The following is an 18,001-nucleotide window of genomic DNA, read 5'->3' as shown; positions in this document are numbered from 1 at the left end:
TCAGGAGTCCAAAGTCATGAACAATACAAAAAAGAGCTAAAGGAGCCAAGTCTACAAGCACATGCCTTTAACCCTGATTTTCAGTAGGATGAAATTATGTTATTCAAGTTAAAGCCAGCTAACATATATAAGCAGTTCTAGGGCTGCAGAGACAGATCTGGCCCCTAAATTTTAAAAAAGCAAGAAAATAATTAAGTGTGTTGATTACCTGGGTTGAGATCCTGCCTTAGAAGACCACCACCACCACCAACCAAGCCCCTCCCCTGCCGCCCAAAACACAAAGATTAGGCTCACAAGCAAAAACCAAAAAAGTAAAACTGAAAATTGCTTCCATGTTACATAATTTTTTTTCACTCTTTGTGATTTTATTTCTTGCCTTCAAGCATAATACTAAAATTTTCTTTTAAGTGGTGGGTCTTATCCATTCCACTTTCAAGTTTGGCAAATGCCAATTCTTGAAATGATGCCACCAAGGACCTTTTTGGGTCACTGAACCAAAGCCACCCTTTGACTGGCTATATCTTCACTACACTATGTGGCTCCTTTACTAAATCCCATTCCAAACTAACTTGTCCATGGCTTCCACATTATTTTGCCATGTTTTCAGATAGAATGTGTCTGACTCTTACTCACCAAACATACAAACATTATAAAGTTTTAAGTAACTGCTCAAGGCTGGTCTGGTGGAACACATCTTAAATCCAGCCAGTTGGGAGGCAGAGGCTTTTTATTTTTATCCCTTCTCAGACTTGTCTGCATAGCAAATCCCTGGTGCCACAAGTTAATAAATAAATGTATCTACTGCAGGGTCTTTAAATGCTTAATTTGTGCTGACATACACTATGTATCTGAAAATTCCAACTTTTTGAATTGTGTCCCAAAATTACTAAGAAACAAAGACAAAGCAAACAAGAAGGAAAGAGCAATGAGACAGCAGCCCATGGCAGACACTACTCAAACTTACTGAGAATCTGGGCTTGGTGCCTCAACAAGGGTACAGTAGTTTATGAAGGTAGTTCATAAGCTCAGCAGATAACGCTGGTTAGACAATGAAACCTGATTTACTGAGACAAATCAGGGACCTGGCTGTACCACATGAGCTTTTCTAACAATGTGAGATATGGTAGCTTAAGCTCTAATTCTAGGACTAGAAGCTACAATAGCAGTATCATATGACTTGAAAAGTTACAATCTCATAGATATTCACTTTAAGTAGTAAGAATGTGCATAATGAACCTGGCACTGAAGTAGGTTCCCCACTGAGGAGCTGGAGCAAGCCTGGTATACCAGGAGAATTACACTGAGGAACAATGTCTTAAATATATATACACTCTACTTCAAGGAGAATCTGACACTCATTTGCACACACCAAAACAGACAAAGGACACACTAGAAAGAACGGTGTCTGTATATGAAATCACTTGGAAATACTAATTCTTCATTCCCAGTAATTACCAACCCACAAATATTGCTTGTCTTTATAGAAGACAACTACTTACGGTAATGAATCCATATCCCTTAGATCGACCAGTTTCACTATCCATCATGAGCTGGATACTTTCAATCTAAAATTTAAAGGCATTAGATGAAATTATTCTTTAAGCTATAGTGTAAAAAATATACAGAATAGACTTAAGCATATCCCCCAGCCTTCAGAAGAAGGGAAAACATTACATCTTTAAAAATAAAATTTGTTAAGGCCTAGGAATTATTGCAACTTTGCACTTTGCTGGGACTGGTGGTGTGCACAAGCGTCTCCAGCACTCTACAGAGACGGAGACAGAAGATGTCTGTGAGTTCAAGGATGGCCTGGTGTACAAAGTGAGTGCAGGACAGCCAAGGTTGTCTTGAAAAACAACATCAAATTAAAAGCAAATTCACTTTGGCAGAGAAATGGTCTATAGATTTAGAAAAGGGAAGCACTAAATTTACCCTTCCGAAAGGCTCGAAGATCCCCCGAAGCATATCTTCAGTTATGTTAAAGTGCAACGAGCCCACATAGAGCCTCATAGGTCCAGCACTTCCCTTTTGTAAATTATTTGCCATTGCAGCAGCTCTGTTTTTTTCTGCCTGTAAATAAAATACACATCAAACACTAATATATACCAAGTATATGTTCAACAACTAATGAGGCATAACATAGAAAAACTGTGCCCTACAAATCTATTTAAAGGAATCTTGAAAAATAGAAAAAGATCTAGAAAAAGTACAACAGAATTGTGGATAAGAAGATTTTTGGGGGCTGGAGAGATGGCTCCATGGTTAAGAGCTCTGGCTGTTCTTCCAGAGTTCCTGAGTTCAATTCCCAGCACCCACGTGGAGGCACACAATTGTCTGTAACTCCAGTTCCAGTTTCGCTCTCACAGGCAAAAAAACCAAGGCAAACACAATAAATAAATTTAAAAAGAAAAGAAAAGAAAAAAAAAAATTTTTTTTGGGTCCCAAAATTTTTTACAGAGAAAGGATGGTGGTGAGAGCTATCCACATTAATGGCATTAAATTGCAATACTAAACTCAAGAGACAAGGGTACATTATGCAAACGCTCTACCAGAAACCTATATATCCCGTGACTCTAAGCTGTACAGTAAACAGCTGTGTCACATGCTGTATTTTTACCATTTTAATAAGGTTTTGAGGAATACGCCAACTATAGTCCTCATTTCATGAAAGTATAAATAAAAATTAAAACAAACCACAGGAATTTGCCTTGTGCTATCACAAGATAAACACAAAAATCACATTCTTCATTTGATATTTGTAAATATCTTCATTAACACGTACCAAAATATAAGTTGAGAAACTTACAAGCCATTAACTGCTGAGGCAACTCTAAACCCTAGGTGGGAATTTTTTTTTTCAGTTTTTTTTTAAAAGATTTATTTATTTATTATGTATACAGATCTTGTTATAGATGGTTGTGAGCCAATATGTGGTTGCTGGGAATTGGAAGAGCAGTCAGTACTCAACCTCTGAGCCATCTCTCCAGCCCGGGAATTTTTACTTTGGTAAGAAATTGCTATGTATGGACTGGTACTTACCCATTGACCAGTACTACTCTGTAAGACTTACAAGGATGTAAACAACCATCTCACTGATTTTCCTTTTCCCATTAATTCTATGAATAAATTTAACTATTAGCTCTATTGTATAATTAATAATATTTATTCTTGGTGTCTCAACAATCCTCATGTCTAACACTAACTGCTGACATTGGCGTGCATGGTGGCACACACCCTAATCCATGCACTGGGGAGACAGAGGGAGGCGCATCCATTTGAGTTGGAGGCCACCCTGGTCTACAAAGTGAGTTCAGGACAGCCAAAGTCACAGAGAAGCCCTGTCTTGAAAAACCAAGCAAAGAAACAAAAGTTACCTGTGATGCCTGTACTATGATTGGCACTCCTAAAACTCGTTGGCCAGTTAACCCGATTGCTAGAGGCACTGAACTAACATCAACAAATTCCACATAGGCAATTCCTTTGGAACGTCTTGAATTTCTATCAGAAATCATCCTCACATCTCGAACCTAAAATGAAAAGTGCAATGTTTACAATTCTGTAGCCAAATAATGCAGAAGTACACACATAATTATTTTAACACAGAAAAGATTTTTTTCATCAGAAATATTGTCTCAATACAAGCCCCTATATCTTTTAACTCCATTGTGTAGACCTTGCTGGCATTAGAGTCACATTAATCTATGCCTCAGCCTCTAAAGCAAAGACTAAATGTCAGTACAGGAGTCAGAGTATAGCCAGGTCTTTAATTCAGGCACTATTGACGCAGAAGCAGGTGGCTCTTTGTTTCACGCCAGCCTGCACTACACAGCGATACTGAAAAAACAGTAATAACCAGGTGTAGTGGCAAGTTCCTATATTGGCAGCAAACAGCTGTCTTTGGGTTTGTTTTGTTTTGTTGTTCGAGATACGGTTTCTCTGTGTAGCCTTGGCTGTCCTGGTCTCCCTTTGTAAACCAGGCTGGCCTGAAATTCTGCCTGCTCTGCTTCCAGAGTGCCACCACACTCAGCTATTTTTAACTCTTACAGAAATATGCAATTTGTTAGTGAAATTTATCAACAGGTAAAGGTGCTTTAACAAGAAATGAAAATTGCCTATTTTTGTAATGCTTGGTTATCTTCCAAATGTCAAGCTTAGTCTCTATTGCTAAGGGGACAAGCACAATGTATGGAAGTAAGGCTTGGAGGAACTCAGCTGTAACTGACCTGGAAGCTCTTCCCTGAGGACTAGCTCTCTTAGCACTGGAGGGGGCTTAAACAAGCTGCCAAGGGAGAAAAGTAATCAATAGTCCTACCCTGCTGTGATACCTACAAAACACAATGTTGATTAACAGGAACATTCCCAAACTGTGCAGTGTGGCACTTTTCTATCAAGGATTAACAAACAACTGTCTAATTTTAAAGTTATAGCTGACTGAATAAGAGAAATCATAATCTATTTCTGTACTGTAGACCTACTAAACTTCCCATGTCTGTTGAGACCATAGATCATAGTATATAATTTAGTGTTGTCACTTCTCCAAAGCAGCGCAACTGAAAGAAAAATGTAAATATGCATCTTTATACACCAGGAAGTGTAGTTAGCCTCATCTCTGATCAAAGCAGCTTTTGCATCAAATAAAGACCTTTTCAGAAAGCACCACTGGTCCAAATATAGAGATTGCATAGCTGGCCATACAGCCCCACTGATTTATCTACTACTACCATCGATAACCAAGGCTTAGAGGCCATTAAGAGGGAAAGATAGTAAAGATTCTAGGAGTTAGAGCCGGGCGTGGTGGCGCACGCCTTTAATCCCAGCACTTGGGAGGCAGAGGCAGGCGGATCGTTGTGAGTTCGAGGCCAGCCTGGTCTACAAAGCGAGTCCAGGACAGCCAAGGCTACACAGAGAGACCCTGTCTCGAAAAACCAAAAAAAAAAAAAAGATTCTAGGAGTTAGAGCCAGGCTTGGTGGCAAAAGCCTTTAGTCCCAATACTCATGAGAAGCAGATCTCTTGTTAGTTCAAGGCCAGCCAGGTATACAAAGTGAGACCAGGAATGTCAGTGCTATTACAGAGAAACCCTGTCTCCAAAAACAGTCATTACAGAAATGCTGTATTCGTGAAATTACCAACAATACAGTATACTTGACATACTAAGCAAAGTAGAGGGGGTACAACCGGTCTTCATCATGTAAGAACCTAACTACGTATCCAATACTAAGTCATTATACATATACAAGGACTATGAAATGGTCTCAGCACATTGACACACAAACTGTTTAATAATAGAGCAATTAAAGAAAAAATTAAATAATATAGTGTTTTTTACTATAACCTGAAAAAGATACACAAATTTGAGCACTTGTCTTTTTGTTTTGCTTTCTTAATTTTTGTAGTTGTTTTCAATACACAATTTTCTGTGTGGTCCTGGTTGTCCTGGACGTCACAGAGATCCGCCTGTGCTTCTCAGTGCTGAGGTTAAAAGCAAAGAAAAACATGCCCGGCTCTGTATTGGGATTTAATGTGTAGTCTCTGTGCCCAAACATTGTGCCAATAACTAAAAGTTTCTATCAACTTCCAGTCTTTAAATGTGAGCAGTTACCTTTCCTACTGTAGAGAAAAACTCTTCCAAATCTCTTGGCCGAATTCTTGCTGCCAACTGCATGCAGAAAACTGTCCTTGCATCTCTTTCCTCAGGAGTTAGATTATCAATAGGTTCCCTAATAGGAGAAAAACATATTAACTTCGCAACATAATATATCGTGATTGCCTCCATTTCCACCCCCAATTTTGTTTTTTCTGAGGAAAGTTTCTCTGCGCAAGCTTAGCTATCCTGGATCATGCTCTGTAGACCAGGGTACAATGAAAATCAGGGGTCTGCCTATCTCTTCCTTTCCAAGTACTAGTATTATTTATATTTTTAGGCAGAGTTGCTCTCGAAATCACAGAGATGTGCGTCACCATGCCCAGCCTCAACAGTGGTCTTTTAAAAATGAAATCTGTATCCCTGCGTTCTTGGGTTTCTGGCTTGCACCACCTTGCCTGGCCCCAGTGCCAGTATTTAATGGTGCCTGCTACCCAATCTAGCTTAAACTCTTTAAATCAAGGGTGTTCTATAACTGTTCTCAACTTTTGGGGAATGGGGGAGGGCTTTACGACAGCATTTCTTTGTTGATTTTGTTGGACTCTTTTGTAGATCAGACTATTCTCAAGCTCAGAGATCTGTCTGGCTCTTCCTCATTCAGTGCAAAGATGAAAGGAGTACATCGCCAAGCCCAGGATTTTTTTGTTTTTACTTGTTATGTAATGTACATGTCTATATGTTCATTCATACACACACACACACACACATATATTATTTTGATGTAGAAGCTCAGGAAAATCAGATCCTTCAAAGTTGAATAGCAGGTGACTGTGAGTTATCGTGTAGTTGCTAAGAATTGAACCCAGGTTTTGTGAAGGAAGAAGCAGTCAAGTGCTCATAATCCCTAAGTCATCTCTCACCATCTAGAACTTTTGATCCTGTTTTCTGCTTCTCAGGTAGTTGGATTACAGACTTGTATAATCTTATCCACTGGGAGGCACTAAACCCATGTTGCCCCCGAAGACAGGGTTTCTCTGTGCAGCCCTGACTGTCCTGGACTCAAATTTATAAACCAGGCTGGCCTTGTACTCAGTGTACCTGCCTTTGCTTGGATGGCTGGGATTAAAGATGTGCACCCCCATGCACAAAGTTTAAACCTTGAGGCAAGTGCTTTTACATCTGTGCACTTCTAGGGATTGAAGCCAACATTTCATATGTTAGGTAAACGATCTACATTAAGCTATGTCTCCATCTTAATGTAATTTTAAATATACAAATCAGTTTTTAAGAAATGTAAACAAGGGGCTAGAAAGAGATGATTCTTCATTTAAGGGCAACTCCAGAATATCTTGTGCCCTCTTTTCATCTCGAGATGTCAAGCACTACACAGAGAAACCCTGTCTCAAAAAACAAAAACAAGGGCTGGAGAAATGGCTCAGTGGTTAAGAACACTGTCTGTTCTTCCAAACATCCTGAGTTCACTTCCCAGCAACCACATGGTGGCTCACAACCATCTATAATGAGATTTGGTGCCCTCTTCTGGGGGGCAGGAGTACACGCAGGCAAAATACTATACATGTAATAAATAAATCTTAAAAAACAAGGGCTGGAGAGATGGCTCAGTGGTTAAGAGCGCCATCTGTTTTTCCTAAGGTCCTGAGTTCAATTCCCAGCAACCACATGGTGGTTCATAACCATCTATAATGTGATCTAATGCCCTACTGTTTATTTATACACACACACACACACACAAAGTGCCTTTCTTATAAACAGTGGCATATATTGAAACTTGTGACTGTTGTTATTTTACTATGAGGTAATTTCAAGTATGTTAATATGAATCAATTCTATATGTAATAAAGCCTACTTCAAGTTATCAGTATGGAGGATATTAAAACCTGGCTATGGAGCCTGGTGTGGGTGACACACACCTTTTATCCCAGTACTTGGGAGGCAGAGGCATGTGTGTGTCTGAGTTCAGGCCTGCCCTGTCTACAATGTAAGGCCAGGACAGTTAAGGCCACAGAGACAAAACTAGCTGTTGATATAATACAAAAGATGATATATAGTATCTGTACTTTCTGAAGACATTTTGCTTTTATGATTATATAAAATTTGGGGCTAAAGAGATGGTTTAGTAGTTAAGAGCACTGGCTGCTCTTCCAGAGGTCCTCATTTCAATCCCCGGCACCCACATGGCAGCTCACAATTGTCTGTTACTCCAGTTACAGAAGATTTGACACCCTTTAGACATCCATAAAGGCAAATAATACAAAGCAAAAAAACCAAAAACCAAAACCAAAACCAAAAAACCCCATCAAATAAACTTAAAAACAAAACAACCTAAAGTAGTTTGACTTAGGGGCTGGAGAGATGGCTCAGAGGTTAAGAGCACTGACTGTTCTTCCAGAGGTCCTGGGTTCAATCCCCAGGAACCACATGGTGGCTCACAACCATCTATAATGTGATCTGGTGCCCTCTTCTGGCCTGCAGATGCACATGCAGGCAGAACAATGTAAGGAATACTCAACAGAAAGTTGAAGAACGTGATCATTAATTAGTATTATACAACTTGAAGTGGGTTTTTTGTTCAATAACAGAAGTTTATAGAACGAAACGTAAAAGTGGGGGGGGGGAGGGGGAGAAGAAGGGAAGGTCAACAGCTACCTCACAGGGCTCTTGTCTTTCCTGAATGGACTTTTGCTTCGGGAACGTCTTCTGCTGCAAGGTTAAAAAGTTTCACAAGTTACCCAAACAGGTTCTATCACAATATTTCCTTGAAAAACAATTTAAACAATTCAGAAGTATGTTTAAAAACCTTAATTTGATGCTATGAGGCAACCCAATCTTTCCTCGGATGGCACTGTTAAATTTTGGTCCGGAGCTAAAAAGAAAACACAAAATTACACTAGTTACAAGTTTAGTGTCTTTCTAAGATCAAGTTCATGGGCTCTCGAGCAACTCTAACATTGTTTAGGCTGCTTCTTTTCTACCTCAATTATAAAGAGGATACTAGAGAACTTAGAAAAATCATAACTTTATCCAGGAACTATAGCCATTATATTTTTCTATCCTGGACCAGATTAGAGTTGCCAACTACAAAAGTTACATTACAGACTCAAAATTTTGATTCTAAAAAAAAAATGCAGTGCATCTATTTTCAGTTTTTCAATCATACAATAATGAACATGAATGACTGTTTAAAACTACAAACAATAAAAACAAATTCCTCTGAACTCTCATTCCACCATAGCTTGTTTACTCTGCAGTTTTTCTTGGGGCAAAAGTTTACTTACACACACAGACATTTATCTAATATTTTTGTCCCTTTTTCACACAAGATCTCAAGAAACCCAACCAACTCTCACTGAATTCATTATGTGCAAGGAATGACTCCGGCTGCCTCATATTCTGGGAGTGGTGGGATTGCAGTGTTGATTTACATGCCTGAGCCACCTTAGCCTTTTTTTTCTTCTTCCTGCCCTCTTTGAGGCATGGGATGCCCCTGGACGTCTTGGAACTCACTACAGACTAGGCTGGCCTCAGTGATTTCATGTCACTCTTGCTCCTAAGTACTGGGATTAAAACCATGTACCGCCACACCAACCCAGCTCTTTCAGTTTTTGTTTTAAGTAATTTACTCAGATCTCTCTCTCTCTGTTTTTCAAGACAACCTTTTTCTGTGTAACTCTGGCTGTCCTGGAACTCACAGCGATCCACCTGCCTCTGCCTCTCGAGTGCTGGGATTAAAGGCGTGCACCATCATTGCCTTGATTTAGACAAAGTTTTAACAACTATGTCAGCCTATAACCACAGTTAAGTATTTTCTGTCCTTTCTCAATCAGATTTTTCTTTTCTCTTTTCAAACAGTCTCTGTGTAGCCTTGGCTGTCCTAGAACTCACTCTGGATACCTGAGTGACCTTCAACTCACAGATACCCTACAGCCTTTGCCCTCTGAACACTGTGATTAAAGGATTACGCCACAACCACTTTGTCGTATTTCTTCTGTATAATTTATTTTTATTTTATGTACATTAGTGTTGGATCCCTAGGAACTGATGTCACAGGCAGATAGTTGTGAGCCACGAAGTGGTTCCTGGGAATTCAACTCAAGTCCTCTAAGAGCAGCTAGTGATTTTAACCATTGAGCATCTCTTCAGCACTCTAATTCGGAATTTAAAAAAAAATAACTTATTTACTTTTATTGTATGTGCATTGGTGTTTTGCCTGCATGTATGTCTATATGAGGGTGTCAGATCTTGAAGTTACAGACAGTTGTGAGCTGCCATGTGGGTGCTAGGAATTGAACCCGGGTCCTTTGGAAGAGCAGTCAGTGCTCTTGACCGCTAAGCCATCTCTCCAGCCCCCTAATTCAGAAGTAAAACATTTTTTTAGAGATAGGGTGCATATCACTGACTCGGCATATAGTTCACTTTGCAGATCAAATGGGCTGGAACTTCACAAGTCATCCTCCTGTGACTTACTCATAGTAAGAGAACTACTGGATTTAGTAATGCTCCTTTAAGTATATATAAATAGAATTTAACAAGTTATTTTTCTTTCCCTTCTGTTATGCATAATACCAAACAGTAATTGAGACATGGTGTAACTAAAGATATCTGGCTGACCTGGAAACATACTACAAAATCCAGGTTAGCCTTGAATTTACAAATCTTTGCCTCTGCCCACTCCGCTGGGCTTAAGTTATAAAACAGACCAGTTAGAACCTCCACAAATTTCAATTGAAACCCAACATAAGAAATGTTTAAGTCCATACACGAGGGGCACACAAATAACTCCGTTTTTTTTTGTTTTTGTTTTTTAAATTTTAATCTATGGGCATTGGTGTGAGGGTGTCAGATCTTGGAGTTACAGACAGTTGTGAGCCTCCATGTGGGTGCTGGGAATTGAATCCAGGTCCTTTGTAAGAGCAGGCAGTGCTCTTAACCACTGAGCCATCTCTCCAGGCCCAATAAATCCATTTTTAACAAATAGTATTCTAATTTTTAAGGACTGCTGCCCCCTCTTTAGTTATTTGTTTGTTTGTTTGTTTATATTTTTCTGAAACAAAGTTTCTCTGTGTGAACCCTGGTCCTGGAATCACTCTGTAGACCAGGCTGGTCTCAAACTCAGATCTGTCTGTCTCTGCCTCCATAGTTCTGGGATAGACAGTGTTTGCCACAACCACCTGCTAACAATTAACAATCTTAAAAAAAAAAAACTTAAACAATGTAAATCTTGAGAAAATGAACAAAAAATTCTAATATATAATACAGAAAAAATATATCATTGTGGCTCATTATCAATACGTAAAGTTTATAAGTAACTAGAAGGAACCTAGAAACATAGAGGGCATATACTCATGGAATACACTATACTCATAGATGAAAGTTCCAGAATCCAAACTCAAATGCCTTCAGCTAATACCAGCATCTCACAAAAACGGTATTCTGAATATTTTGTTGCCAATCACTGTTGATTATTTAGTTTATATCCAAGTTTATTCCTTGAAAGCTTAGACACTGATTCAGCTGACCATAAATGCAATTCTGAACTGCTTAAAGTTTTAACTTTTTATAATCAAATGTATTGACTGGTTAAGGGAAACACTGCCTTCATGGTTCCGCAGTTCAGTTCCCAGCACCCACAAATCCAGAACTTCACAAGTGCCTCCTGTAATTTCCACTGGGTAGGGGGAAGCTCCAGTGACTTTGGCCTACACACAAAACCTATATTCACTGGATCCTGGCACCACACAAGCATCAATGTTTTTGGTTGTGAGCCTAGCCTTAAGGGCCATCTCTCTAGCCTGCATAAACACACTCAAAAGTGGTTTACAAGGACTTAGTTAAGTATCAAGGAAGGATTGTGTTTGTTTCAATCCTTCCTTAGAAATGCAACTTTCCCAAAGCTGTTATATATGCTTTAAAAATCATTTCAGGAAAATAGTTTTTTGTTTTGTTTTGTTTTGTTTTTTTGCCTCTGGAGTGCTGGGATTAAAGGCATGCGCTAACACGCTCAACTACTGTAGGAATCTTTCAAGACTGGTTTTTCTGTGTAGCCCTGGCTGTCCTCAAACTAAAAGAACCACCTAATTCTGCCTCCTGAGTGCTGGGACTAAAGGCATGAGCCTGACCAGGTGAGTCTTTAACTATAATGAATTTTAAACTTACTTTAATAATGCTTGCAAATTCCTGTAACTTAACCTACCAAGCACCTTTTCTGTTTACTCTAATACCTTAAACACAAACATAAGAGTAATGAGCATCAAAACTGGGCACATAACTTGATAATTTCAGCTAGCCACAGCCAGTCAAGTTTTATTAACTGATTTATCTACCTGTACTTTATCATATGGACTAGCATGCAATTTCTATATGGTCAGTTAAAAGGCTGCTAAGTCTAGTAGATTCTGAAGTTTATGTATCAGTCCACACTCGATTTTCACTTTACTAGCTTCAATGTCATCAATATCCTTCACTTTCAATCTGTTACTAGAAAACAAAATCGCTCAATTCTTATTCCTTCAGGTAAATCGCTATATAAATGTGTAGTGAAATTCCTGGTAACGGTTACATACTAGGGACTTCTGTAGCGGCCTCGGAATCTTCTGTCTCGACTTCGTGAGCGGCTTCGTCTCCTTTCTTTGCTTCTACTCCGTTTCCTTTCCCGGCTTTTGCTCTTTTTTCTTTCTCTATCTCTACTTCGTTTCCGTTCCTTACTTTTACTTCTCTTTCGCTCATGACTACGACTTCTGCTCTTGCTTTTTTTTCTCCTGGGGGAGGAAAAAAGTACGGTTATCACTCTGGTTTAAATACCATCCAATATATACTTCCTTTTATAGTCAAAATGTTTATCCTTTTGTATATGTATTTTCATCACTGTACAGTGGTACAAAAACCACACTTTTAGGAAATAAGCATTTCCTAGGTATGTGACACAACACCCCAGCCTTTGCTTCATTTTAACTGAAGATGGGCAAAGAATTGAGAGACAGGATTAAGAGGATGAATCTGAAATGATCTCCTGAGGCTGCTACAGCTTGAAACAGGACTTATTGGTAAGTAGAAAAATAAGCCTGAACTTTAAAAAAATTTAACTGTCATTCATATAACAGACCAACTAGCATTATTGTTATCTATAAGCTATAGTAATAAAAGTTATGTTCACTTCCAAGAAATAGTTGTCACATAATTTTCCGTTAACAATTTTGTTCAAGTCAATTTGGATACAACGTACAACACATGTAAGAATATTTCGTACTTTCAAAATACCACATACATACCATTTGGTTTTTATAAGTAAAATCACAAGAAATAATAAAGGATACTTTGAATGCAGTAAAAAAAATTCACTTTCACACCATTTATATAAGCTTTCCACTTAAAGCTGTAATGAAAATAAAAATCCCCCATTTTAGCCTATGGGATGTAATTAAAACAACTTGACCCTCCTTGGAAAGTTTAAAAAGCCAGTTACCTCTCCACTCAGTGTTCCTCACAGTATTTCACCCACTGGTTTAATGATTAAACCTTAAGACCTGTACCTGTCATCACCCAAATTAGAGGTGCCTTCAGATATTTCAATTTAAGTTGAAAGACATTTCAAAATAAGTTTAATCCAACAAAATGTCCATTTGTAACCCATTTGTAACTGGTCTGAAGTCTGAACATTTTGACAACTCTACATCATTAAGAAAATAATGAGCTATTTAATCTGTATCAAAGTAAAGTCAGCACAAGAACAACTGAGGTGTGCCTCAGAGAACCTGTAAGCAGGTCATCTTAGAGTGCATTAAAATAGAAAACGAAGACACCCACCTGCTGGAATCTTGAAACCCACACTCCAATCACAAGGAGATGGAGAGCTTTCCAAGGAGGCAGAAACTTTGTCTAAAATTTCAAGATAATCCACCTGACTGTCAGAAATATGCTAGGTAGCACATGACAGAGAATTAGGCTACACTCATTATATAGATGTCAAAGCAACTCCAATGCTCAGGAAGGGCATCAATTAACATTCCAACTTTGATGTTTCAAACCCTGACACTACTTCTTAGGACTACAGAATTCTGACTCGGTTAAAATCTTAAATCCTACCTATATTAATCCAAATTAGGGAAGGCAAGGTAAAAAAAATAATTCTGTTCACCAAAAAGAGGAGTTTTTGCTCTGTTCAAAGACAGCAGCTTCGCCTATCTATTTACCTTTCAGGTCTCAATCTTATTCTGCCAAAGAAGTTTAAATAAATAAATAAATCTGAGCTAATTTTAGCTCCATTTCTTGCCAGACTTCTCATAAGGAAATCCCCACCGACATCTGAAGGCAACCCAAGATAGGTAAATAGACAACAGACTAGGAGATCAAAAAACACAATCTTACAGACTAAAGATTGTTATAACAAACTATAAATCATAGCATCAGAAAACATTTTTTCAACTAAAGAAATGGGTATAAATTCCATCCTAATAGTCAAATCCTGTTACAACTTAAATGGGACTTTCCCAAGTCTTTAGTGGCAGTGGAATTTTGTACTGAACATCATTGAAGTAAATGGTCCACTGGGCCTATGGCCTCTGCTGTAAAGGTGTTTTGCTATAACTGGATTTGACCTCTTCCATGTAAGAAGATCTAAATTTAAATGCAAAGTATTCTGGAAAATAAGAAAAAAATAGAAAAGTCATTTATTCCAAGATTTGATAATCCAAACCATAGTAGTCAATATATTTTTAACCGTGCCATTTTACTGTTATTTTGAGTGATTCTTCAAAGACTAACAAAATGAAGTTCAATTTTAAACTGCAAAACTGGTTACAATAACAAATACTTCCAAGAGGGGTAACCTCAGGTACTTAAGAACTTACTAGAAGCTTTTGACAAACTCAGTGTCATAAACAGGCTATCAGACTGATCCCTTTACTACTGGGATACACTACCTTGTGTGTTACAAATCACAAATAGTTTTTAAAACAAAGCATTTACATGCTTAGCCAACTCTGTGAAAATGTACAGTTTCTTACTACCTTAACAGCAAAAAATTTTCAATATTCAATGGCTTTTAATTCAGTTTTAGCATGAACCACACAAAATTGTTAAATGTTATCTTCTACATTATGTTCAATTACTTTTAATGTCACGTCCAAAAACTTTGTAACTAAATCACCTAATTTAAATAAGCTATAACTTAAGAAATATTTTGACCTTTTCTTTTCTTAGTTTTTTTGAGACAGGATTTCCTCTGTTTAACCACCCTGGCTGTCCTGGACTCCAATTGTAGACCAAGCTGGCCTCAAACACACAGATCCACCTGTCTCTGCCTCCAGAGTGCTAGGATTAAAGGCGTGCGCCACCAAGTCTGGCAATACTTTGATCTTTTAAAGATATCACTAAATGAAGTGTGTAGGAAAGTCTTTCCATGAAACATTTTATGTTGATTTACCCAACTGACTACAGCAGATAAATAAATACCACTTTCTCTCATGGGGAAAAGCTTGATGATCTTAATCAGAGTTTAAATGCAGAATTAAAAGGGTACAATTGAAAGATTGGGGGGAAAGTGATATTGGAGAATACCACAAAATTTGTATTCACATTTATCCTTTCTTCCCCCTTTAAGATAAAAATCTTTACTAAGTCATGAAGCGTCCTATCTGAAGTAATTTTTGTAAACTGGTAAATACCTGTTCCTGGATTTTCTGTCACTAAGCAGTGTAGAGAACAAGCACACACATCCTTCAATGGTTTTGAATCTCAGGTGCAGGGATTAAAGGTGTACACCACCACTGCCTGGATTTTCTTTTCATTATGAGATTATGAAACTAACATTTGAGGAAACTGTTAATTTGGCAAAGTTTAAAAAGGTATGCTGTCAGGCGGGCATAGTGTAGCATGCAGTTAATCTCAGCACTCAGAGTCAGAAGCAGGTGGATCACTATGAGTTAGAAGCCAGCCTGGTCTACAAAGTGAGTCTAGGACAGCCAAGGCTACACAAAGAAACCCTATCTTGAAAATTTAAAAAATAAAAATAAATAAATAAAATAAAAAATAAGTTAAAAAAAAAAGCATGCTGACACCCAGAACACCTAGGCATGGTGGAGCATGTCTGTAATCCCAGCACTTGGGAGACAGGAGCAGGTGGATCACTACAAAGCGAATCCAGCACAACCAAGGCCACACCTAGAATTCTTGTCTCAAAAAATCAAAATAAACGTGCTGTCAACATATTCCCTGTTGACCAGTAAACTATTCGTGATTCCAACTTAAGCTTGTCCAAGGATAAAATTCCATCAATTAGATGTTTCTCTTAACATTATTTTTAATATTTTATACAGTGTCACTACAAAATTCAGGCTTGCATTGAATTTATGACAATCCCGCCTCAGCTTTTTGGTTTGAGTCATGGGTTCTTGGGCTGTCCTGGAATTAAATCTGAAGACCTCAAACTTATAAAGATCTGACTGCCTCTGCCTCCCAAGTGCTGAGATCAAAGGAAGGTGCCTCAGCTTAAGTGAGAGAATTATAAACCTGTACCAGAACACTAAATCCACATATTTCAGATTAATTCATTACTATCACTAAGATTATTAGACCTTAGCAAAACCTAAGTAACCCGCATCAAACAATCTTCTCACATATTTTATGAAATTTTATCAACCTACCTAACAAAGTTGTTGCAAGGATCACTGAGGTAGTTATTATGAAGCACTGAGCTCGTAGGAAGGAAAGAGTGGCTATCATTTTTTACATTAAGTATTATGAGATCATGGTGTCATAACCAGAGGCTACAACAACTTAATGCACATATCATGACTGTGTCATGTAAAGAATCACTTATCTAGGAGCTGTGTGGTAATTTCACAACAGCTGTTAATCTCCAACATTGTAAAGCAGAACCTATTTAAACTGTTAGTATCCTGTTTTGTATACTATATTCTACATGAAATCTGTAACATGAAATTCTTTTTCTTTCTCCCCCCCCCCTCCACGATAGAGTTTCTCTGTGCAGCCTTGGCTGTCCTGGACTCACTTTGTAGACCAGGCTGGCCTTGAACTCACAGTGAACCGCCTGCCTCTGCCTCCTGAGACAAGTTCTTACTTCAGGTTACCTAGTCTTTTTTTCTTGGTTTTCCGAGACTGGGTTTCTCTGTGCAGCCTTGGCTGTCCTGGACTAGCTTTGCAGACCAGGCTGGCCTCGAACTCACAGCAATCCGCCTGCCTCTGCTCCCTGAGTGCTGGGATTAAAGGTGTACACTACCACCCCCGGCTCAGGTTACATAGTCTTAAATCTCCTTAGATACACTAGATAAAAAGGCCCAAGAAAATGAAGAAAAAAAAAATCTCACCAAAAATAATAATTATGCTCTTTCATTATTACTAACAGAGCCCTTAAGCAGCAAGGAACAGAAATCACTCCGCTGACTCCTGTAGTGAATGGAGGTGAACAACATCTTCATGGCCTTGCTGTTATTTTTTTTTCTAACATAAAAGTTCTTCTAACTCATGGATTCTCACCACATCTTCAAAAATTAAGCTAAAGTTTCCAAACTTAAAAATTATAGAACTCAACCAGGTGCTCCGGAAAAAGGCAGAGGCACACAGCTCGCTGTGAGCTCGAGGCCAGCCTGGCCTACAAAGAGTGTACAAGACAGCCAAGGCTACACAGAGAAATCCTGTCTCGAAACAAAACAAAACAAACAAAAAAACAAGAAAAAAAGAAAAAAGAAAAAAAAAAAGGTATAACCAGTTTTCTAAAAGGCAAAAAACACACACACAAAACAAAGCAAAAACCTGTTTGCTGCTTTAGGCACAAGAACAGACTTCCACAAGGTTACTCCCCACCCTCCCAGGTCCCTTGTTCAGACTTACTTTTTGCTACGTTCTTCATGGCCGTTAGCACTGCTCAACTTGTTCTCATCCTAAGCAAGGTTGATAGAAGAACATCATGAGGACGAAGTGGTAACATTTCAAGTTGTCAAAGGGTAAAGGGAATAGGAATAAGAAAATACAAGACAATTTTAAAACTAATTACTTATTTAGTTTAACAAGGAAGGCTATAAAAAAATTTTGATGGTGTATGTTTAACCACTTTGTTGCTAATAATTAAGACAGCAAGAAACAAAAATTAAAGTATTTCCACATTAACAGGTTATATTTTACTTTCTTACATAGTTTAGTCATTAAAGAAGTTATCCAGATTACAATATTGAAGTGGTTAAATATTTCTATGAAACATGAAGTCGTTCTGAGTTTTATTCCATGTGCTATTGTCCCTTTTGTCGGTACCATGGCTCTATTTCTGCCTAAGCCCCAAGTGGCCATGCTAGCAGCCAGCCACTATCGATTTCCTGTGACCGATGCCATTCCTGAGATCTTCGCCCATTTCCGTTGGAGGGTTGGGACTGTAAGAGCTTGATGCCACC

At 38.4% G+C, this 18,001-nt stretch overlaps 1 protein-coding gene across 2 annotated transcripts in view; it reads right to left on the bottom strand.

Annotated features, from left to right (window-relative positions):
• RBM39 (RNA binding motif protein 39) overlaps positions 1–18,001 on the bottom strand; it is a 33,240-nt gene that overhangs the window by 12,807 nt on the left and 2,432 nt on the right. For both annotated transcript variants that reach the window (XM_084775332.1, XM_084775333.1), the window contains exons 3-10: positions 17,448–17,497; positions 12,164–12,358; positions 8,401–8,466; positions 8,250–8,303; positions 5,601–5,718; positions 3,375–3,527; positions 1,933–2,070; positions 1,500–1,565 (exon numbers count right to left, since the gene is read on the bottom strand). In XM_084775332.1, coding sequence (XP_084631458.1) covers positions 1,500–1,565; positions 1,933–2,070; positions 3,375–3,527; positions 5,601–5,718; positions 8,250–8,303; positions 8,401–8,466; positions 12,164–12,358; positions 17,448–17,497 — 840 coding nt within the window. The remainder of the gene's footprint in view (positions 1–1,499; positions 1,566–1,932; positions 2,071–3,374; positions 3,528–5,600; positions 5,719–8,249; positions 8,304–8,400; positions 8,467–12,163; positions 12,359–17,447; positions 17,498–18,001) is intronic.

Source organism: Acomys minous (genome assembly GCF_964271855.1).
Source record: "Acomys minous genome assembly, chromosome: 3".
In the NCBI taxonomy this organism is placed as follows: Eukaryota; Metazoa; Chordata; class Mammalia; order Rodentia; family Muridae; genus Acomys; species Acomys minous.
Note: the sequence above shows the minus strand (reverse complement) of the source record. Positions and strands in the feature narration are given on the sequence as shown.